A 24,820-nucleotide genomic window follows, 5' to 3' on the forward strand; every position below is an offset into this window, starting at 1 on the left:
AATTTTTTGTTTTCTCTATTTTTCTTAAATGGAGTTTTTAGGCACTTTTCTTTTTTATTAATTTTCATTTTCCAAACTTTCTCGATTTATTTTGTGACCTTTTTCTAATGTCTTAGGTACTATGTTCCTTTAGTCTTTTTTTTTTAAGATTTTATTTATTTATTTATTTGAGAGAGAGAGAATGAGAGACAGAGAACACAAGAGGGAAGAGGGTCAGAGGGAGAAGCCAACTCCCCGCTGAGCAGCGAGCCCGATGCGGGACTCGATCCAGGGACTCCAGGATCATGACCTGAGCCGAAGGCAGTCGCTCAACCAACCGAGCCACCCAGCCTTCCTTTAGTCTTTTTAAAATGAGATATACCATATCACAAAATTCACACTTTAAAGGTATATAATTCAGTGGTTTTTAGTATATTCACCAAGTTGTAAAACCATTAAGTTCCTTTAGTTTTTCTCTCTCTTTTTTAGAAATGAATAGGATAATGTGTTTTCCTTTGACTATAGCTTTAATTTTGTCCTGAAGGTTTCAGTACAGATTCTCTCCCTTCCATTGCTTTCTAGTTATTTTGTCATTTGTTCTGATTTGCCCTTTGATCCAAAGATTATTTACCAGGGCATGCCTCAATTTTTAACTTAAAATTGTTTATCTTTCTATATTTTCCAAATTCTTTAAAATGAGTATGTGCCACTTTTATAACTAAGGCTTTTTTTTTTTTTTTTTTTAAGAGAGAGAGCGCAGGAGGGGAGGGGAAGGGGGAGAGGGACAGACAGAATCTTAAGCAGGCTCCACGCCCAGCATGGAGCCTGACATGGGCTCGATCTCATGACCCTGAGACCATGACCTGAGCCAAAATCAAGAGTCAGATGCTAAACCAACTGAGCCACCCAGGTGCCCCAGCAAATTTTTTTTTTTTAAGTTACATTTAAATCTTTGACCCACCTAAAGTTCATTTTTGAGAAAGCAATGCAAGAGGAATCCACCTCACTCCCAAATAGTCAATAGTTGTTCCAGCAGTACTTATTAAATGGTCCGTACTTTCCCACCACTTTACTACATGTGTTGTAAACTGAATTTCCTTATGTGTTTGGATTTATTTCTGGACTCCAGTCTGTTCCACTGATGTCTCTCTATGTTCTTTCCAGCATCAATAGGAAAAGCTTGGTAATTTTAAAATATGTTTTATTATCTGGTAGTGTTTTCTTTTGTTCACTGTTGTCTTGGTTATTCTCACATTTAATTTTTCATAAGGACTTTAGTACCTTTTATTATGTTTTGAAAGGAAAAAACCCCTATTGGTATTTTAACTAGTATTGAATTACACTTGTAGATTATTTTAAAGAATTGACATCTCTAAAATGTTAAGTGATCCTAATTCAGGGGAAAGTATATCTTTCTATGTGCTTAAGTAATTTTATGTCACTTTGTAGAGCTTTAAATTTTTCTTCATATAGGTCCTACCTATTTCTTCTTAAGTTTAAATCTAGGCATTTTATTTTGGCTGTTATTGTAAATTAACATCATTTCTCAATTATATATTAAAACATACCATTTGATATACTAAAGCTGTTAATTTTTGTATATTAATTTTGCCTTACTGAACTTTCTTATTGTTTCTAAAAGCTTTTCAGTTAATTCTCTTTGGGTTTCCAGATAAATAAACATATCATTAGCAAATAACAATAATTTTACCTTCTCCTTTCCAGTATTTCATATTTTGTTTTTTTCTCTTGTCTAATTGCATTGGCTAAAAATATAGAACAATGTTTTAAAAAATGTGACACTGGGCATTTTGGTCTATTTTTAATGTTGCACCATTAAGCATAGAAAAATTACAAATTGATGCATGCTTACTTAGCCAGCTTACTATTAAACCTTTCAGAGCCTTTATTCTTTTCTTTTTAATGCCTGGCACATAGTTGATGTTCAACAAATGTTGACTTTCAGTGACTGCTATGTTAATACTTACATACATACACACAGATACATAAATAGTACAGCATAGTGCTAAATGGAAAGGAAACGCACTGAGAAACATTTACTGAGCATCAACTATGTGCAGGGCACTAGCCTAAACACTTCCATTAATGGCTCTTTTGGCATATAGATCCACTCGGCATTGATTTTCACAGCACACAATGATGGAGAGAGAACTGCAGTAGGCTGAAGACCCAAGTTCTAATCCTGTCTCTGTCTCCCTCTGACTCTCTTCCCTCTTGTGTTCTCTGTCTCTCATTCTCTCTCTCTCAAATAAATAAATAAATAAAATCTTTAAAAAAAAAAAAAGACTAAAGGAACATAGTACCTAAGACATTAGAAAAAGGTCACAAAATAAACCAAGAGAAAGTTTGGAAAATGAAAATTAATAAAAAAGAAAAGTGCCTAAAAACTCCATTTAAGAAAAATAGAGAAAACAAAAAATTACAAGATGAGTACTGAAAGGGAGACATAATCACATGCTAGAAGAGATTAAAAGAATGGCTAGAGAATATCACATCCAATTCTACAGAAGCACATTTGAAAATGTAAAGGAAGTGAAGGACTTCCTAGCAAAATATAAATTAACCAAAATTGACTCAAAAAGAAGTAGAAAACCCAGTCGATTAGTCATATAAGAAGAAATTAGAAAAACAATGAAAGGATTTATCCTCCAAAAAAGTATCAGGATCGGATGGCTTCATGAATAAGCTTTATTTAAGCCTTAAGTAACATATAATTTCAGTTACTAAAATTATTTTAAGGCAAAGAAAAAGATGAACAGCTCTCCAGTTTATTATATGAAGTCGTGGTAACTTAACTAGCAAAACTTGATATAGTATCAAAAACGAAAAGTATATCCCAATTTCATATATATAAAGAGGTTAACCAACAGCTTCCACTTACCCAGAAGGGGAGACAATTTGGGTGAAGAGGAGACAGTTTAGAATTCACTTGGGGGAAGGCCTCTCTGGGCCCTCTTGCACCCTCCTCCCCCACACTATGGAAGAGCTTACGGCTCGTACCCATTAGACCCAGCAGAGAGAAGGTGGTGGAACTAAGGCTTTGAGAGAATGAATATGATGACACCACCGGAAATAAAAATAAAAGCAATACACAAAACAAAATAATGCAGGTTCCTTGACATCCACTGCACTTTCCTTGTGAAAAATGTCACCATCAGTTATGCTCTAAAAATAGATTCTGGGCTCCATGTCTGCGGGAGCAACATTTACAAACTCCAATCCTCACATGCACCCCAGGAAGCTCCCTTAGGCTCCCAAGAACAGCTGGGGTAACTAAACTTTTATTCTCCACCTCCAAGTCCTGGACAGGTCACCTAGAAGGCAGGTAGGGTAGCTAGGCAGACGATCTGACATAAGGACTTAGGCCTCCCTACTCTTTTGGGGATACATTCAAGGGTTAGCGGTCACAAGAGACACCTTCTTATGGAGACTGACGTCAGTGGGGGGGGGGCAACCCAAAGGTCAAAAAGGTCAGGAGAGTTTTCCGCACGGAGGCGCATCCCCTAGGAGGAGACCCGGGCCTGCTCAGGGGCGGGGAGGAGGCTGGGCCCCGGGCTGTTGAGTGGCCGCCCTCCCAGCCAATCGGCACGTCGCCCCGCCGCGCTGAGGTTCCCGCCCCTCCCAGCACGGTACTCACTTTTCCCACTTCAGCGTTGCCCATGGAGATGACTTTGATGCGCAGGGACTTGCCAGGCTCCTTCCGCTTCGGCATGTTGGCCTCCATTGCCCTCGCTCTCTCGGGGCCACCCGCCTCGCTGTCTCCTTGTTCACCAGGCTGGCCCGTCCCTCAGGCCTCCTCGTCCAATGGCAGAATCGCTGCTATCGTCACCGCCCCGGCTCTGCGGCTCGCCATCCCCGCCGCTGCCTAGCAGCGGGCGCAGGCAGTTAGGAGCTCTGGGAACTGGGGGTGGGAGAAGAGAGTCTCGCGATGCTACAAAGGGGCGGCGTGACGTCATCACCGGGCTCTGGAGACGCGGTCTCGATTACCTGTTCCCAGGAGTCGCGCCAACGCCCCGGGCTAAGTCCCTCGGCAGGAAGTCGGCGCTGACGGGTGGCTGGTTTTACGCCGAGAGCGCGGCTTGGGTACAGGGGCGCCAGGACAGCGGCATTTTGTAACGTTTGCAGCCGAGTGGTAGAAATGTATTGGCGGTTTGGGGCAGATCCTTGGGCCGGGAGTATTTGGAATTGTGGGTCCAGGCCCCGTCGCCCTAAAAATTCGAAGTAAACCATAGTCTGTGGGGGGTGTTTTTTTCTGAAATTTTCAGTCCCTATGGGCCCATCTGCGCGAACAACCCCACGCCTCCCCATATTATGTTTCTCTTGCTTGGGCTTGCACAGGAGCGCGGGGGAAGTGAAGTCGGGGCCCTGGTTCTGGAAGAGGGGCGTTACTATCGCTAAAAAAAAACAGCTTGTCCATTTGGAGTCAAGGTGGATTTTAGTTTAGTCATTGCTCTTCTATTACGTGGTCCTTATCTGTAGGAAGAAAGCGCAGATTAGACGTTTCTTACACTCTTCTGGTTCTATGAAGGGGTGTGTGTGTGTGCTTGTAGCTGTTTGGTTCTTCATTTTTCTCTCCCTCCCACTCACATTGAAACTTAACCCCATCATCTGTGCTCACCTTCCCTGTAACTGATAATATGACAGTAGAATAGTAATGAATCCTAAGATAACCACTTTTCTGTTCTCATTCCAGGGGATGAGAAAAGCATCTGCTTGGATAAAAAAGTCTGGGAGGAACGGTAATTTTTTGTCATTATCTTGAGTTACAGAAGTTAAGTAGAACTTGACAAATGATTAGTGCCCTGAGAAAGAATGGCTGCCAACTTCCGAGTAAATCATAAGGGCAAAAGTAGCATTAGTTCTGTTCTCACATAGCTTTAAACATCTTAAAGGAAATACATTGCGGGAAGACAGTGAATAAAGCCTCAAAATTTCTTAGCTATCTTAAGTCAGATTTTAAAACATTTTATTTTTAAAACATGATAATTTTAAGAAGGAAGCTTACTCTGGGTTGTATTTATAATAAACAGATAATAACATTTAGTTTAATGAAGCTTCTGAGATTGTTTACAACCATGAAATATAGGTCCTGGTCAGAATTTTGGTATTTTAAAGTTCGAGAGAATTTAATGTATACTGATTCTTCACAAATCTAGATGCTGACCTCTCAGTATAATTTAATAAATCAAATCAGTAAACATCTTTTTCTTTGCTAGTTCTCCTTTGGCCCTGTAATACAACTGGTGTGGAAGAATAATTGCAAAATGTAAAATTTTCACTTATTAAAAGACTGATTAGGTTTGATACTATTGAGCAGATTGGCAGTAAAACAGGCCAAAGATTAAAATTTATTACCATTTATTCATATTGATGTTTCTGAGGTTTGAAAATGTGTAGCCGTATTTTCTACTGGGTGTGTTAAATTACTTTGGAATCAAAAAAGCAAGAGTTAGCTTTCTTTTCCAGTCTTCTTTTTTTTCAGGTTCTCCCTACCCTTTTCTTTTCCAGTCTTTCATACAGAAAGAAGAAAAGTGTGGGGGTGCCTGGGGTGGCTCAGTTGGTTAAGCGGCTGCCTTTGGCTCAGGTTATGATTTCTGGGTCCTGGGATCCAGAACTAATATATGGGGCTTCCTGCTCAGCAGCGAGTCTGCTTCTCTCTCTCTCTCTCTCTCTTTCTATCTCTGCCCCTCTTTACTGCTCATTCTCTCTCTCTCTCTCAAATAAATAAATAAAATCTTTTAAAAAATAATAAAAATTTTTTAAAAAGAAGTGTGCATTGGCTGTGTATAGTGCGAACCTGAAAGTGGGGGTTAGGAACATAAGTTCTGGACTCAGCCCTGTTATACTTTTTGTTGGCATAAGATGGGCATGTGGTAAAGGTAAGGATTGCAAGAGATAATGCACATGAAGTACATGGTAGTTCCTCAGTAAACAGCCATATGCTTTCCTGTACTCATGTTTTTTATTTTTATGTATTAAAGACTACATATTTTAAATGTGTGTTTTTAAAGTAAATTATGAAATATTTTGGACATGGTTAAAGGTATAAAGAATAATATAATGAATACCTATGCATCCACCACATAGATTAAAATATGAAATATCTGATACCGTGTGTACTCTTTCCCAATATACCCATCCTCCCTCTTTATAAAAGGTTGCACCTATCTGAATTGGGGCTTTTAATTTCTAGGCATTTAAAAATTGTTTTACTACATATGAATATACACCCTAAAATGTAGTATTGTGTTGCATTTTTAAAAATCTTTATTTTGAAGTAATTTCACTTGAAAAGTTTTAAGAATAGTAGGAAAAAAATCGGGTATACCCTTTATCCAGATTCATCAATTGTTGATGTTTTTGCTTCATTTACTATAGCGATTGTGCTCAATATCTATATATTCATATATATATATACACACTTTTTTTTAATAGTTTGAGAATAATTTGCAGACATGTTTCTTTATCCATAAGTACTTCAATGTGTATTTCCTAAGAAGGACTTTCTCTTACATAGCAATAGGATATTTATCAAAATCAAGAAATGTTAACATCGTAACAATAACACTATTATCTAATCCTATGGTTCTCAAATTGTGCACTGGGGTGCTCCACATACTCAGGGTTATCCAAGGGGATATCTGTGGGATGTTTTACATTCTAAGTTTTTAAGGCAAACAGAATAAATACTAGCTCAAGGTTGTTTACAATTTCAACAATAGGTGGCACCATATTACTTGGATACGTCATATATTTGGGAGCTGGATTTTTCAGGGGTTGTGATAAAGCAAGTACAGCGCCAAAATCAATGTGAAACAGGAAATGAGTGCTCTCGTCCAATCTGATTCCAAGGCCTGCGAAGTTGTGCAATGCCCAACAGGTGCACAAATCCCACTGTGGTTAAGATGAAATAAAAAACTTTCAATTTATGTGCATTATTTTTTCAAATGGCAACCAAATCGTTAGAAAATAAATATTTAATAAGTTGTTTGAACCTGGATATTTCCTTTGACCAAGGAACACTATGAAAAAAATTGAGATACTAAGGGTGCCTGGAATTATACCTATTTTTGTCTCAAACTGATGAATATAGTTTTTCATATAGTGAGAACATAGCTCTCTGATATGTTGATGGGAGCCTTGTGAGATTCCTGGCTTAGAGGACTTAGCTACTTCATGCCTGGACTCCTGACCTACACAACTGTGAGACATTAAATGCCTGTTGTTTGAAGCTGTTAAGTTTGCGATAATTTGTTATGTGGCAATATAAAACATGATAGAAAATGAAAGATTCTTATCTACAGATTCCATTTCTTGAGAAGTTCTGCCTTCAGTGTGGCAGTGCAAGTCCCTACAGACCAACGCTCCCACTGAACTATAAACTCTGGGGAAAAAAATGCAAAACAGCGATCTAGAGATTCTGAAGAGTAATAAAAATCAGACAGATGGTGGAGGGGAGTAAAAACCTTGGAGAAATGACTGGCATGGGATGAATTTCTCCTGAGCAATACAAGCACTTGAGTACATACCAACTCTGCTTAGCCCTTTCTGTCTTACCTATTAGTGTACAGGATTTTAGTGCGGAGCACGCACAACACCGTATCAGAGGACATGGATATTAGGATACTATGTAGACTTCTACACGCTCATTCTACTACCATCCCAAGGACTGTGGCAGGCTGCATTTTCCAGATAGGGATGAAACATTATCTCCCATCCCATATGATTTATTTTGGTAAAATTAAAATATACAGAAAATTCACCACTTTAACCATTTTTAAGTGTGTATTTTAGTGGCATTAAGTATGTCCACATTGTTGTACAACCACTAGTACAGCACAGCCGTCTCCAGAACTTTCTCGCCTTCTCAAACTAAAACCCTGTACCCACTCTAATCCCCCATCTTTCCTCCCCCCAGCCCATGGCAACTACCATTCCACTTTTGTCTCTATGTCTCAGTTGAGTGGAATCGTATAGTATTTGTCCTTTTGTGACTGGCTTATTTCACTTAGCATAATGACTTCAAGGTTCCCGCATGCTACTCTTACAATGGGAATGACACTCCTCCCCTTGATGGGAATGGGGGGGTCTATGTTCCCTCTCCTTTGAACCTGGGTACTCTTGTGACTGTGGCATAATTGACATTATGACACTTTGAAGACTAATAAAAGGCAATGCAAATTCTAGTTTTCTTGGAATGCTCACATTTGGAATCTAGACATCAACTGTAAAGAAGCCCCAGCAGTTCATGGAGAGGCCCACATAGAGAGGAGCAGAGGTCCTCCACACCCACCCACAATCACAGCTGAGTTCCCATATGCCAACTAGCACCAACTTGCCAGCCATGGGATTGAGCCATCTTGAATGTGCCAAGGCAATGAAACAAGGATGCCAACAAGAAGCGGAATGTGCAATTAAGAAATATATAGCAGATGATACTCAGTAATGTAGACAGGTGGAAAATTGCCATTAACCCCACGAAGGAATTTGAGCTCAGAGCAAGGTGCCAATTTGGGAGGAGACATCCTGGGGTACCAGATGAATTACAGAAAGAACTCAAATGCCATCTTCTTTCCCTTCTTGGAATGCCAAGTTCATTTGAACTCCTTGGCCTTTGTACTTAGTTTCATTCTGTCTAAAATGCTCTTCCTCAGATCTCCCAAGTGCTCTAGCCATACTCGTCTGGAACCCCCCCAGTGAGGAGAGACTTTGGCACAAACCAACATTTCCACATTCAAATCTAGTTGCTGTTAATGGCACTGCTCACTGCCTAATAACAAGTTAAAGAAAGAAGGGAAGGGAAGGGCAGGGAAGGGAATGACAAGAAGTAGAAGCAAAGAAAGAAGGTGCCTGGGTGGCTCAGTCAGTTAAACATCCAACTCTTGATTTCAGCTCAGGTCATGATCTCGGGGTTGGGATTGAGACCCACCTCAGGCTCTGCGATGGAGCCTACGTGAGATTCTCTCTCCCTCTGCCACCTGCCCCCCCACCCCCCGAGAACAAGAAGCAAAGAAGGAAGGAAATCGCTAGTGCTATGCTATAGGGCTCTGCTTTTTACCTAGCTCTCTTTAGCAGTTTGGGTCAAGATAGAGCAGAGAGGTTGACAAGAGTTGTGGGTAATCATAAAAAAATAGGAACTCTGATGATTATGTTGGAAAGATTTAAAATGACCTATCTGCCACGGATTAGTCATGCATATTAGTAGCTTGATGCAATCTTAAAATTTTGCAAAATCCATCAAAATTACTGGTGTCCACGTGTCTGTGGGGCTGAATTGCTTTGTCATAGGGTAGATATATATGCAGCCTTGGTAGGTGGTACCAAATAGTTTTTCAAAGTAGGCTTTATCAATTTATACTCGCCAACAGTGAATAGAGAATCCTAGCTCTTCCAAATTCTCACTGGCCTTCAATTTTGTCAGCTTGTTAAGTTTAGCCTCCCTTTATAGGTTTGTAATAGTATCTAATTGTAGTTTCAATTTGTCTGTCCCTGATGACCAATGAGGTTGGGTGCCTTTCCATAGGTCTATAGGCCATTTCCTCTTATGGGACGTGTCTGTTCAATCATCTTATCCAATGTTTTATTGAGTTGTTTATTTTTTCTTATTGATTTGAAATTCTTTATATAGTCTAGATATATATCCTTTACCAGATACATACAGCAGGCAGAAGTAGCAGTCCTATAAGTAGTAGCTGAAGACTGGAAGCAACTCATTTGTCCAACCGTGGCAGAATGGATGAATAAGTTGCGGTACATTCTTACAATGGATTATACTATTGCTGTGCAATACCGTACTACCGGTATGAATCTCATTAATATAAGGTTGATTTTAAGAGACTAAACACAAAAGAGTATTACTGGATGATCCAGTTATATAAAGTTCAAAAATAGATAAGACTAATCAGCGGTATTAGGAGTCAGGATTCAGGTTATCTTTGAGCATAGTGAATGAAAAGGGGTGTAAAGAGGGTTTCTGGATGCTGGTCATGTTTCACTTCTTGATCTGGGTGGTGGTCACATAGGTGTGTTCATGTTGTGAAAATCCACTGGGCTACACACTAAGGATTTGTGCACATTCTGGTAGTATGTTACACTTCAACACAAAAAAAGTTTACAAGAACAATTCTTACCTAATTTCCAGAAGGGCCTAAGAGCTAAAAAAGCGGCCTCGGCTTGATGGTTTTCTCTGCTTAGAGTTTCTCGTGCTGTTGCTGTGATAGATCTTGGTGTCCATGGAAACCAGACAGAGTGTGTGGCAGGGAAACAAGCAAGAAGGGATTGGAGCCTGGGGAAGAGGCACGTGAGACAAAGGAGCAGACACTCTTGGCATCTCCCCCTACCCCAACGTACTCTCAGATCCCACTCAAGCTACTGCCATTTTCCTGCTAACACAACTGTCTGCCTAGGCCAACTGTGACAAAAATTGCTTGTCATAACTTACTGGGAATCCACCCCAGAAACAGCTCTAGCTCATCCCCTCCGTGACTGGTTTCCACTTTCCTTAACCCAGCAGGAGCGCTGGTCTGGCAGGGGCTCAAAATAGAAAAAGCCTCCTCTGGATGAGGCACGCTAACACCTCACTACCTAGAGCTCACTTATGGGCTGACCTCAGCTCCAAAGTGGAACCTTACTGCAGGCGTAAGCCTGACAACGTCTTCGAGCAGTGACAGTGATGTTACAAAGTCCATGTGTTCATGGATGTGCACTTCACCTACAGCAGAGTTCTTTGGGTCTTTGCTCAGAGCTTATTAATTCTTATTTTAAACATTGTTATATCACTTCATTATCCAGTGTTCTAGGTCTATAAAAAGACGAATTAAAAGGGGGGGGTGAAATTTTCCCCAAAATGGTGCATTTATGTCTGGCTTTGTTAAGTTTGAGAATGAGTCTGGATATGTCTGAAGACGGGTAAGTGTATCTGCAGAAGTCTATGTGTATACCAATGTGTTGGTTCTGATGAATGTGTGTGAGAGAGCATGTGTAGATTTGCATCGTGTGCATCTGTCAGTTTCGTGTGTGTATATCGGGTGTGTGGTGTGTGAGGACATTTGTGAATGAGTTTGTCATTTTGTGTTTTTATAGATGTACGTGTGATCAGATGTAAAATATGTAAATGAGAATTTACACTTATGGAAATATGTAGGCTGTATAAGAGAGCATTTGTAGGGCTGCTTTATAAGTTTTGTCTTGGAGCTAAACGGTAAGTTTATATGATGGATTTATGCAGGGAGAGCTCTAGGCAAAGTTTTCAAGTCATATGGTTGGACCATAAGGAATTGCCATTTTTGTGGGTTAAAAATTGTTAAATATTCAGTGATTTTTGTGTGATTCATCCTGATGTGTGTACATATGTATACACATTACATACGTACTTAAATTCAACATAGCCTCTGTACCACCTTAGTATTACAATCAGAGCTAAGAAGGAGATCTTAAATGTTTCCCTAGGTCTCACACCCATGGATCTTGAAGGAAAGATGAGATACAGAAGGAATGATGATAACGCAACAGAAAGTTGCAATGGGGGTATAACAAGAAATGAGGTTAAAAGTTCTCTACTCTGGGGATGCCTGGGTGGCTCCATCGGTTAAGGGTCGGACTCTTGATTTCAGCTCAGGTCTTGATCTCAGATTTGTGAATTCATGCTCCATGCTGGACTCCACACTGGGCATGGAACCTATTAAAAAGTTCTTTACTTTGGGAAGCCTTCTCCAACACTTTTTTTTTTTTTTTCTTTACCTACCCTTTCCAAGTTCTCTGCCATGGACTTCTGCACCAGCTGTGAACTTCCTCTATGATAACGCTTGTCACATGCAACTGCAGTTGTTATCTGAAGTGGCTATCTTCCCCTCTAGATAGCAAGTTTGCTGAGGGCAAGAACTGGGTCTCTGTCACTCACTTACTTCCCAGCACTTAGCATGAAGCTCGGTACAGAACTGAATCTCAGTTGGTCTTTGTTGAAGAACTGGATGACTAAAAGAGGTAGATATTCTGGGAAACCTGTGCATGTGTGACTTCTATACTGGCCAAAGTGCTTGGCTTTTGTTCTGTGCAATTGATAGACATGTTGGAGAGGGGATTAACATGCACAGAGTGCCATTTTAGAAAGATTCATTTAAGAATTGTAGAAAGCATAGGTAGAAGTAGGGATGGTTGACAATCAGAAGCCCAGTAGTTACCCAGGTATGTAGTAATAAAAAACCTACACTCAGGGGCGCCTGGGTGGCTTAGTCGGGTTAAGTATCTGCCTTCGACTCAGGTCATGATCCCAGGGTCCTGGGATCGAGCCCCAACTCATGCTCTCACTTGCTCTCTCTCATTCTCTCAAATGAATTTTTAAAAATCTTTAAAAAACCCCCCTAGTGACAATGGGATGGAAAACAAGGGACAGAGAGAGGAAGAGCAATAGAAGAAGGCTCGGTAATCACTAGGCATGGGGGAAACAGAGAGCGGAAAAGGGTGGCCCCAAGTTTTAGAGCCCGAGTGACTGAGATAATGATGAGAACACAGACAGAAAAAAAGGGTAAGCAGTGTAGACGATGGTGAAGTCTGTGTTGAACATGTTGCAGATTTCTGATGTGTTGAGCATGAATTGAGGCTAACAAACAAAAGAACATCCTAATAAAGATGACCACCAGGCAGTCGGATGTGTGACAAGAGTCCAGGCAGGAGGTCCAGGGTATAGATAGTCATTTCCTCAACAACTATTTGCTCAGTACTTATTATGTGCCAGGCAATGGTCCAGGCCCTGGCCATGCGGCAGTGAACAAAACCAAGTTTCTGCTATCTTGTATAGCTTCCTTATCCATGCAGATATTTGTGAGCCATTCTTTTACTTATTTAAATCCAGTAAGCATAGTTATATTATAATCTGTCCCTAAAAGCTCTATATATGATGTCCCTGCTTGTCTGGCCCCACTGTCTGTTCTTTCTGCAGCCTTCTCTCAGGCTGGCTTATTTCCCTTCGTGCTTGGTTATTTTTGACTTCAAGTTGGAAAATTATTTGTAGAGATCTCCTGAGAATTAAAATGAAATCTCCCGAGAGTTAAAAAAAAAATTAAAAGTATAAAAATGTCCCCCAAAATGCATATAGATGTGAGTTCTCCTTAAATTGATCTATAGAATCAATGTCATTACAGGTACAATCCCAAAAGGAACCTGACAAGGCAATTCTACATTTTATATGGAAGAGCAAAGGCCTTGTTAAGACATGTCTGAAAAAGAACAAGTGGGGGAAACTTGTCCTGCCAGGTAGCCAGACCTATTTTAGACCCTCGAACGGGAAGTATAAACTTACCATCCATTAGTTCAGCTTGTCCATTACCATGCCCCCCCTTCTGGAACCTACCTCTTACTTCCATCGCTTCTCAGCATGAAATGCTTATTCCAGGCCATTTGGTGTTCTCCCTGTCTTCTAAGCTTGGGCTATTACCTCCTCTCTCTTTGCCTTTGCTCTTTTTGTTTTCCTTGCCTTTATTTCTTTTTTAAGATTTTTATTTTTAAGCAATCTTGACACCAACGTGAGGCTCAAACTCACAACCCTGAGATCAAGAGTTGCATGCTCCACCTACTGAGTCAGCTAGGTGCCCCTGTTTTCCTTGCCTTTAATTCATGAATCCCTCCTTTCTAACAGCCCCTGGCCCAGCCCTGTTCAAATGCTCTCTCCAAAATCTTCTTTTTTTGTTTTTCTTTAGCTCATATAAATTTCTTTCCTCTAAACTCTCATGCTCCCTATTGTTTCTGCCATTTATTTTGCTATTTTATCATATATAGCATAAAAAACAGAGGAGAGAAGAGGGAGAAGGGAAACTAGAGATGAGTATTTAGAATTGGCCATATGTAGGCCTGCTGTCCCCCATCAGGAGGTGTTCAGTCTCCTTGAGCAGGTATCCAAGATCTGACAGAAAGTCCACCAAGAGTCATTAAACACTCACCAGCTCATTTGTGTGGGAAATGTCTTAGAGTCTGATAATGCCTTGTATAGGATGGGTGGTAACCTTGAGGCTGTTGGTATTCAAGAGCTATTTTCATCTCTCTTCATCTGATTAGCAGTTTTGATCATAAAAACAAAGACTAAAAGATCAGAAACCACCCATATGTCCATTGAGAGGGGCTTTGGTTCTGTGATGGTATGACCACAGGCAGCTATGAAAGAGAACGAGGCAGCTCTGTGTCAGTGATGGGAAATTCTCTCCAAGAGATAGATAAGGAAAAAGCCAGGTGCGAAGCAGCACCACCATGTGTAGGTTTCTTATTGGTTTGTTTGCTTTAAGAATATGCACACCCATGGTTTTGGACCTGCAGAGAGACTGGCAATTGTGGGTGCCTAGGCAGAGGGCCTGAGGGTTGGGAAGTAAGAGGAGACCCCACTGGATGCCCTTTGGTACCTTTTGTATTTTGTACCATGTGCAGCTGTTGACTATTCAAAAACTAAATGTTTAGGAGAAAATAATAAGCAGCAAAGATATTGGAAACAAATAGCAAATTAGATGGTGCCAAAGAACAGAATTTGGATTTTTTTGTGCTACGTATTATGGGCCCAAAAGGAATGCTAGCGAGGGACAGCATGCTCCTCATCAAGATAAAGATGAATGTGTTCAGCACAGACCTTCTAACCGGACCAAACACCTTTCAACTAAAATGTGAAGCAGATGAAGGACAGAGCCAAGCTCTGGCTGCAAAATTCAATGCCTCTGAAAAGATACTAGCATCAGAGATATAACTGGGAGGGAATGGGTTGCTTAGCACTGGCTATTTGGTTCCAGAAAGAGAACCACATTAATAATCACACTAACTTGAGGAAGCCAAAAAATGCCCATGTGTAGTTGCAAACCAGATGCTGGTTGTTTTTTTGTTGTTTTTTTTTTTTAAGATAATTATTTATTTAACAGAGAGAGAGAGCACAAGTAGGCAGAGCGGCAGGCAGAAGGAGAAGCAGGCCCCTCTCTGAGCAGGGAGCCCGACGCAGGGCTTGATCCCAGGACCCTGGGATCATGATCTGAGTCGAAGGCAGTGGCTTAACCGACTGAGCCACCCAGGTGCCCCCAGATGCTGGTTTTTAACCTGCCTTCTACTGGAAAGGGCCAGGAGGTCTGTGACAGCTCAAGGCTCTGCCCGGCTGCACCGGGAAGAAGACCGGGGACCAGTGTCCACAGCTGCTCCCCAGTGGGCCGTGGGACTACTGCTTCAGGCTAGTGGTTGCCAGAGAGCCAAGAAATATACAGAAAGGGTAAGGGCAGGGGTCTGAGAAAAGTACTTGAGTCATGGTCAACATACGCCCGGACACTGGTACAGGAGGGAAAAACCCCGGGGGCCAAGAAATGCCACTAGCCAAGTGACAATCTCCAGAGTCCCCTCCGAAGAAGTTGTTTATGGACCTCAAAACAGAAAAACTGTAATTCTGGTGTGAAGCTTCTTTATCCTCTAAAGAAAGAACAGCAAAGTGGATGGGCAATTTGGGGGATCCAAGTGTCAAATTCATAACCAGCAAGAAGAGGAAAACAGATCTGTGATACGTTCCTGTTAGAGTAGGATATTCACAGGGGTCAACGGAACACGGTCTGAAGAATCAGGGGCACTTGAATCAGGACAACATAAGAATGATTGTCTACTAGAAAATATGTACTCAAGATGTACCATAACCTCAAGGGTCCCACTGAATTCTCAGTATTGGCAAACTGTTGAGGGATGAAGAAGCGAAAAAGAAACCAGGATGGCTCTGAGAAAAAAGAGAACAGATGGGGGGGTTAGGGCCTGGAGCAGCAAAGGAAGTGGTGTAGCTGGGCCTCTGTCCCTCCAGCCAGATCTCTGGTCAGTGAGTTTCAGTGCATGGGGGTCAGCTGTCCTCCAAGCCCAGTCAGGGGCCTCTGAAAGACAAGTGGGCTCAGATTGGAGACCTCATGGCCTGGTTTGCACTCAGTGTGTAAAGGGCAACACAAGCGGTATCATTGTGAATACTTGGTCACCAACCCCTCGGCATTTTTCAGACCCCAATTTATTGATCACAGTTGAAAGTTGGGCAGATGGGGGATGGCCCCATATTTGTTTCAGCTATGGCAAAGAGGAACAGCTGGTGGGAGACTGCAGTCTTTTTTTTTTTTTAAAGATTTTATTTATTTATTCATGAGAGACAGACAGACAGACAGAGAGAGAGAGAGAGAGAGAGAGGCAGAGGGAGAAGCAGGCTCCCAAGGAGCAGGGAGCCCGATGCAGGACTCGATCCCAGGACCCCGGGATCATGACCTGAGCCGAAGGCAGACGCCTAACCATCTGAGCCACCCAGGCGCCCGGGAGACTGCAGTCTTGAGGATTTTTACCCAGTGAACCTATCCTTTCTTGTATATGATAAGGCAACTCCTCCCCGAGAAATTCTGCATTCCTCAACCTTAAGAATTTCAGGCAGAAGCTATGAATAACTGAGAGTCTCCATTAAGATTGCACTCCCCCAACAGGGGGTTGGAGTATAAATACAAGGACCAGTGGATGGCCTAAAATGATATGTAGCATTCCTTGTGGAGAACCACAGATGTGGTACTGGGAGAGAAAGAAAAAGAATTGACAGTGGTGAAAGAGGGACATGAATATCAAGAGGAATGGTGGACAGGAGATTTTTATGACATATTACTGTAAGTTATGAATAGGTCTTTATTAAGTCTTTGAAGGAGGCAAATAGAGATTGCAATTTCTTTTAAATACTTTTGGTTGCTAGACTCTGTTTATTTGACTATGACACCCTGCAGAGACTGGGGACCACGGAGCTCAGGCTAACTTTTGGGTTACACCAGTCTCCACCCTTTTTAGAAGCAGAAGAGAATATAAGTAACAGTATTTTATGCTTCATAAATACTTGTTGTTGAATAAATAAATGAATGGATTAATGAGAAATTGCAGGTAGCGAAGAGAAGAGATGACATATAAGAGGAATTAGCAGTGAACTGAAGGAGGGTAAGGTTGTTACATGCAGTAGAGTAATTAATGGTCAAGCGGGGTCATTGTTCTTGAAGGACAAGAGACTAGAAGATGACTGAAATAAAGACGAGAAGTGGTTGTGTGGCTTAGAAAAGGTAAGTCCAGGAGGTTGGAACTGGACGTGGCTTTGTGTAGACACCAGAGAGAATGTTATCAAGATACTCACTAAAGACATAGTGGTTCCATGTTGGCCTTGGGTTCATTCACTTAGCAAACATTTATCGAATGCTTTCTTATTTGACAGGTATTGTACTAGGTCCTGGAGGTTAATCATAAACAAGGCACAGCTCTGACTATACGAATTTTACAGTCTAGTGCAAAGCTCAGCAAACTGCAGCCAAATCCAGCCTGATTTTTGTAAATAAATGTTTATTGGAACACACCCATACCCATTTGTCTACATATTATCTATAGCTGTTTTTTTAAAAAATAGCTTTATTGAGATGTAATTCATATACTGTAAGATTCACCCTTTTCACATTTACAATTTAATGGTTTTTAGTACATTCACAGAGTTGTGCAATCATCGCCATTATCTAATTTTACTCCCCCCGGCAACCCATACTCATTAAGTCACTCCCCATTCCCCCTCCCAACCAGCTCCTGGAGGCCACTAATCCACTTTCTGTCTTTATTGATTTACCTACTCTGGACATTTCATCTAAATGGAATCATACAGTCTTTTGTGTCTGTTTTTTTCTTACTTAGTGTAATGTTTCCAAGGTTCATCATGGTAGCATGTATCAGTACTTCTGTACATGGCTATGTGGCAGCTTTTGCTCTCTATTGGCAGAGTTACATAGCTGTAACAAACTCCATGGCCAGTAAAGCCTAAAAAATTTACTGATATTTAGTAAATATGATCAAAAAGTTTGTGGTGTTTGGTCTAAGGGAGGAAAAGAGATATCTTAGAATCTTGGTCTTGGTGAAAAGTATACAAGTCAGCAAGTTCAATGTCTCACCTAATTCTGGGATCTCTTCATTAGCACCCCTGTTAGTCTTAGTCTGTTGAAAGGATGTCTGATAGATTATTGACTTGACTTGCCAACGCTATATCAGGAAATACTGAGAAAGAACTGACTCCTGATGGAGAAGTCATGAGAAAGTGGAAGAAATGGGTGGGAATTTGGGGCATAGTAAGATCAGTACCTTAGATTTTAGAAAACCAGATCCTTACAAAGAAAAAAAAAACCTTGACCCAATAGTTAAAAATTCAAAAAGCGCGCAGATAAACAAATGGGAGGGCATCCATGTTCATGGATTGGAAGACTTCATATCATTAAGATATCAGTACTACCCATAGGGAGCTTCAGGTTCAATGCAATCCCTGTCAAAATCCCAGTGATATGTTTTTTAGAGAAACGGAAAAATCCATCCTAAAATTCATATGGAATCTCAAGGAACTCTGAATGACCAAAACAATCTTGAAAAAAGACAATCTCCCTGGGAGGTGTTTGGATATCTGTGGGTGCGATTTTGTTTGCAACAACGATTAAAGAGCCCCAGTGGCTTGCGGTGCAGGGGCCAGAGATGCTGGACTGTGTGCAATGCGTGGAGGGGCCCACTCAACGAAGAACTGTCTCACACAGGTTTCCAGTGCCACCAGAAATTCATGTAGGAGAAATCCTTCTTATACTTATCCAAGCCTAGATGTGAACTCCATCTTACATATGAACACACACACACACACGCACAGTTTACATGGCTTTACTGTATATACTGAATTTTCGCCAAGGCAACTGCTGGTTACATTGAGAGAATATTGCAGTTTTGTTGGGAACTTTACCAAGAGTTGCTCAAAGTTTCAGAAAATCATATCACCTATGGTAATGTTCCTTGCGGTATTTGAGTCAACATACCTGTTTCAGCCTGCATTTAGGATCTGTCCAAGCTATGGTACTTTTATGGTTTATAGAAGCATATTTGTTTAACCTTTATTTCTAAATGTTAACTAGAAAGATAAAAGATCAACAGTATTCAGACGAATGTCATTTTACTTTTCTTAAATCCAAACTTATTCATTATAAGGAGTCACAAGCATCTGCCTGTTGTACAATATCTTTCAGCTTAGCTGTGCCTGAATATTTATGTATTAAAATACAAATTGTGGGCGCCTGGGTGGCTCAGTTGGTTAAGCGACTGCCTTCGGCTCGGGTCATGATCCTGGAGTCCCGGGATCGAGTCCCGCATCGGGCTCCCTGCTCGGCAGGGAGTCTGCTTCTCCCTCTGACCCTCCCCCCTCTCATGCTCTCTCTCTCTCTCTCTCTCTCATTCTCTCTCTCAAATAAATAAATAAAATCTTTAAAAAAATACAAATTGTTTCATTATAAATTACTTTCCTTTACTTCTTCTTTACCTCACAGGAATATATGTTATGTTATCTATATTGCTTGTGAATTTCATTTCAGGATGTTACAAAGATTTTTAATAAAAAGTTAATGTTAGGTCTTGTAGAACTGGAACCACTATTCTGGAATATTAAATGAACTTTTTTATTTAGTTAGTTTTTTAAAGATTTATTTATTTTAGAGAGAGAAGGAGAGTGCACATGAGCGGGGGCAGGGCGGAGGGACAGGGACAGAGAGTCTTTTTTTTTTAAGATTTTATTTATTTATTTGACAGAGAGAAAGAGACAGCGAGAGAGGGAACACAAGCAGCGGGAGTGGGAGAGGGAGAAGCAGGCTTCCCGCGGAGCAGGGAGCCCGATGTGGGGCTTGATCCCAGGACCCTGGGATCATGGCCTGAGCCAAAGGCAGACGCTTAACGACTGAGCCACCCAGGTGCCCCCAGGGACAGAGAGTCTTAAGCAGACTCTCCAACGTGGGGCCCGGTCCCACAACCCCAAGATCACGACTTGAACCGAAACCAAGAGTCAGATGCTTAACTGACAGCACCACCCAGGAGCCCCAAAATGAACTTTTAAATATACTTGTAGAGCTATAATTCACACACACACACACACACACACACACACACACACACACACACACACACACATACACACACACCTATGTGCTCACATATGCTGCACATGCAAAGCAAATAACATAGTTTGTTATTATTACAAGCAATCAGATAGAACATGTGTCAAATAATATACCCCAGGACACAGCAGCTTCCTATGGAAAGACAGAACCTAGTTTGTCTTTAAATATCCTTCCTGGCCAGGCTTGTTTTCTTGGAATGAGACCAAACTAAAACAGTTTTGGTGTATGTGACTACTTTTCTAGCTTAAAAGGAGCCATGGTTCTTGTCCTTGAGATTTCACAGTCTGTGGAACACTGACTTTATCTGTGCAGCACACATGATGTATTGCAAGTTACAGTTGCCGCAATTATGGTAATATCCTTTTATAACATGAGTCCCTCTTCCTTCCTAAGTGACATCAAACTGGACTGCTGGACGGTCACGTGAAGATTTTGTACGTTAATGATTGCAGAGGCCGTGGGTAGGGCATCGTTATAGATTCAAAGTTCCAAAGCCTTTGTTCCTTTGCCATTTCTCTTCTTCCTCCCCGCCCTGCATCTGTGTTTTCCTCCCGGTCCCTTCCCTCCCTCCCACTCTTTCTTCCATTCGCTGTGCCTCCACGCAGCTTGAGTCACTGCCTCCCATCCTGAAGACGTGATCATTAGTCAGGGATGCGGGCTCAGCGAACCCCTGGTTTTCCCTTTGTGTGCAGCCGCTCCGGCTCCCTGCAGGGTGCTGGGAGACAGCTCCACGGCTGGCACGGCCCCGGCTTCTCTGCAGCGATGGCCACGGTGGCCTCAGTGACCACAGGAGAGTCGGGACCGCAGGCTGACAGAGGCTGCGCAGCGGAGGCCGGAGAGGGGCTGTGTGTGTGGAGACCCGGCAGGTGCGCAGGTGGAAGGCAGATCAGGACTCTCACCTGCCTGCCTGGAGAAACCTCTGAATGTGACGCACAGTGCAGACAGTAAGCCAATCGTCTGCCTGCGGTGTCCCCTGGCCCTGTGACAGCCACCGAGAGGAATGAGTGGCCACACCCCCGCTGTGCCAGCTCTTGACCTTCCCTCTGTCTCCTCTGTGTCTCACTTCTCATCCTTCCTCCCACTCCTTCTGAGGAAACAGTGCTTTTTAAGGGTTGCAATGAGGTAATGCTCTGAAATCCCCAGGTACTCGAATTATATAAATCAAGGGACTCTGAGGAAGTAAGTGTGCGCTCAGAATCCAGTCCTGCAGGCAGGAAGGAAGCATAGTCTTCTTTTCCTTCCTTTCCCTGAGCTCACCCAGTTGTTTTTGGTTTTGTTTTTTTAAATTTGGTGCTGTTCTTTTGAAGCTTAGGGTCATCACCCCTTCGTGTCTTTTTCAACCTTGAGTCTGGGGCAGAACTGGGACCACAGCAACAGGTTTGAAGAGATGAGCTCTGCTCTCCTCCATCTCCCTTGTTCCAAGCCAGGTTTCTGCCTCTTGCCTCAGCATTAAAATTTGGGAGTAAGTGTCAGAAAAATTAGAGTTCAAAATTAGAATAGATTCCAAGGGGATGAAGGTGAGGGTGACCAGCTCCCTTTTTACAAAACTCAGGGGCATCACATGATGGACTCTCTTACCATTTTTCACCCCTGCATGTCTAGAAAGGACACATTTGGGGTAGACCAGCCTCTCTAGTCTGAAGTGAAATTGAAGAGAAATTATAGTTTATGTTGGGTGTCCTCATTTCTTTTCTGGGCCCATGTCTTTGCATTGTCCTTTCCTTCTAATTTACTTCCCTCCAGGGAATTATGTTCCCTATGGTGCTCTATCCATAAATGCCCCAGCCAGACCCCCTGGGGCAGCAGGGCACAGGGACTTCTCCTTCCTCCTCTTCCACATTTCATCACAGCTCTGGTTCCTTTGGGCTGGGTTATGTCAGCTAGTAGTTAAGAGAAAAGCATCAAATTAAGCTAATTCAAGTTAAAGTCATGAATATGCTCTTCTTAAAGAGCTTGGCTCTTTCCATGACCTCTTAAAATAGCCACACAGGATACCCAATCGGCCTGATGTGAGGGAATCCTCTTTAAACCAAGACTCTCCTCTTTCCCCCTTTTGTGGTCAACGAGCTCTGCAGGCCACTTTAGAGAAGCACCACCTCTCTCATCTCCTCTCATGCCTCACCAAGAAATTTCCCAGACATGTAAGGTGAAAGCTAGGAAAAGTCCCCAGGGACCATTTCCTGAAATGCATTCGGCATTTTTAACTCAACAGGTCCTTGAGTGAATGTCCACACCTCTGTGTCTGGATCCTTACCACTCCTCCCTGATCCTTACCACTCCACCCTGGACTCCTTAAATCCCCCAGAAATCAAGAGCTTCTGGAAGCAGAGTAGATTACTGTTGACCTCAAAATGCAAATAGAGGCAATGTACCAGTTATGATGAGAAAGAAATCAATCATCTGAAACAGAAATAATGAAGATGCAGGCCAACCATTAACATTTATGACATGTTTTCTTGGTCTGTTTTGTTCCTCTTGAAAGAGACTTAGGGAGCAGGAACATGAGAATGGGGCCCCAAATACACCTCATATTCTTTGAGGCATGTGAGAAGCAGCCTAGATAAAAGCTCTCTTCCTGGGCGCCTGGGTGGCTCAGTTGGTTGGGCGACTGCCTTCGGCTCAGGTCATGATCCTGGAGTCCCGGGATCGAGTCCCACATCGGGCTCCCTGCTCAGCGGGGAGCCTGCTTCTCCCTCTGACCCTCTCCCCTCTCATGCTGTTTCTCTCTCTCTCTCTCACAAATAAATAAATAAAATCTTAAAAAAAAAAAAGCTCCCTTCCTGTGGTGGGCTACAGAGATGGTGCTGATTTGGGTGTTTGTGATGGTTAACTTTATGTGTCAACTTGACTGGGCTAAGGGATGCCCAGAAAGCTGGTAAAATATTTTTTCAACTATGTCTGTGAGGGTGTTTCTGGAAGAAATTAGCATCTGAATTGGTAGACTGGATAGAGAAGATCTGCCTTCCCCAACATGGATGGCATCATCCAATCCATTGAGGGTCCTAGTAGGGCAAAAAGGCAGAGGAAAGGTGATTTGCTTTCTTTGCTTGAGCTGAGACATCTATTTTTTCCTGCCCTGGAACATCTTCACTCCTGGTGCTTACACCACTGGCCCCCGATTCTCAGGCCTTTGGACTCAGCTCCTGTAGTTCTCAGATATATATCTTATTGGATATTTTTCCCCTCTGGAGAAACCTCACTAATACAGCATCTCTACCTAATTTCCCCCAAATCAAGAAAGGACAAAATGGAGGCAATATTCTCATGCTTCATCTCAGTTTACCTGCTTGACCATATGTGGAATGTCATGGAATCAGATCTTGTATATTTGTCAGGATTTTGTCAACTAAAAAGGCAAGAAGGAAGGAATTTGTTGACCCATGTACCAGGTAGTCCTAAACATGACTCTTCAGACATGACTGGGTTTAGAGGTTTAAGTAATGTCATTAGTTCTGTCTTCCCATCGTTGACTTGTTTGCCTGGAGTTGGCTTCCCAGCCAGGTGGGTTCTCCCCACCTTGTAACAAAGATTGGACTCTGGCAGCAATAGCCATTACATTATCTTCCCTTTGTGTTTTCCCCACTATCTCCTTCAAAAGTCCCCAGGATGACTCTGATAGACTTGGCTTGGACCAAGAGAACCAATCTTTGCAGTCAGGAGGATGAAATCCTTTAATGGCTAACTCACCTTATGGGTCCACCATCTGTGGGAAGACCAGGCAAGAGATTGGCCATCCTGTTAGGTAGAGTAGGAGCAATTCTCAAAAGGAAAATGCATCAGGCAGATAAAAAGTAATGTATCAATACCCTTTTATAAGTCTCAACCTACTTGCTGAAAAGCTAATTCAAATTAGCAAGGAATAGGGTGGGACATGTGAACAATACAAAGATTTATAAGACATGCTTTTTGTCCTTAAATAGCATATAATCTAGTTGTTCTGAAGCTGATCACATTATTTAATAATTTGAGGAAACATGAATTACTTCATTAGAAACTATTTTCTGAGTGCTTACTTAATGCCAGACATCATGCTAGATGCCTGTCATACAGAGGTAAAAGACAAATTTCTTCTCACAAGGACCTTACAATCAGGTGGGAAAGACAAGCAAACCAGGAAACATTTTCAATGTGGGGCCACAAGCACAATGATAGATATGGGCACGGGTGCCATGAGACCCCCAAAAAGGCACCTATTTAACTCTAAGGTCAGAGGAACTGATGCATGAGCCAAAGTTTGAAAAACAAGTGGGAGTCAGATGATGTTGGAGGATGGGGAAGAGTCTTGCAAGCGGAGGGACTAGGGTGTACAGGGGAACAGGGGCACAAAGTAGGGTACTGTGTTTGAAGAAGTGTAGATAACTTGAATGGCGTACAGGAGGGGTGCAGGGATAGATGAAGCTCAAGAGGTAGGCTGGAGACAGATCATAGAACCCTGTGCCAAGCTCACAGATTTGAGTTTATCCCTGAAGGATTCTAAACAGGGCATGGATGTGTCCAGATTTGCAATTGAGCATGCTGCTCCTGGCAGCAGATGGAGCGGAGTGAGCCAGACTGGAGACAGGAAGAGTAGTCAGAACGCTGCCGTGGGAGAGCATGCAAGATATGAAGAGAACTTCTTTACAGAGAATGCCAGCTAATAAAATAGGGGAAGTAGCAAAATCGCTATTTTGCAATCCCAATTCAAGCAAGGATTATGATTATCCATTGATGCTAAGATGTTCATATGGTCTTAAAGAATCACTCACTGGATTATTAATTACAAGGGAGAATCCGTACCTTTCCAATGGAAAGATCTGGTGGCCATCACCTTAACCTTGAGGTCAAACTTCAGCACAGTGAAACAATCCAATGTTCTGTGCCTTCTG

General features: G+C 42.1%; 1 protein-coding gene across 4 annotated transcripts in view; it reads right to left on the reverse strand.

Annotated features, from left to right (window-relative positions):
* The window catches only part of DNAJC27 (DnaJ heat shock protein family (Hsp40) member C27), a 30,625-nt gene extending 26,727 nt beyond the window's left edge, over positions 1–3,898 (reverse strand). For all 4 annotated transcript variants that reach the window (XM_027623284.2, XM_027623283.2, XM_027623286.1 and 1 more), the window contains exon 1: positions 3,638–3,898. In XM_027623284.2, coding sequence (XP_027479085.1) covers positions 3,638–3,724 — 87 coding nt within the window. In that variant the 5' untranslated portion in view covers positions 3,725–3,898. The remainder of the gene's footprint in view (positions 1–3,637) is intronic.
* Between the last annotated feature and the right edge of the window lie 20,922 nt (positions 3,899–24,820).

Source organism: Zalophus californianus, chromosome 8 (genome assembly GCF_009762305.2).
Source record: "Zalophus californianus isolate mZalCal1 chromosome 8, mZalCal1.pri.v2, whole genome shotgun sequence".
Classification (NCBI taxonomy): domain Eukaryota; kingdom Metazoa; phylum Chordata; class Mammalia; order Carnivora; family Otariidae; genus Zalophus; species Zalophus californianus.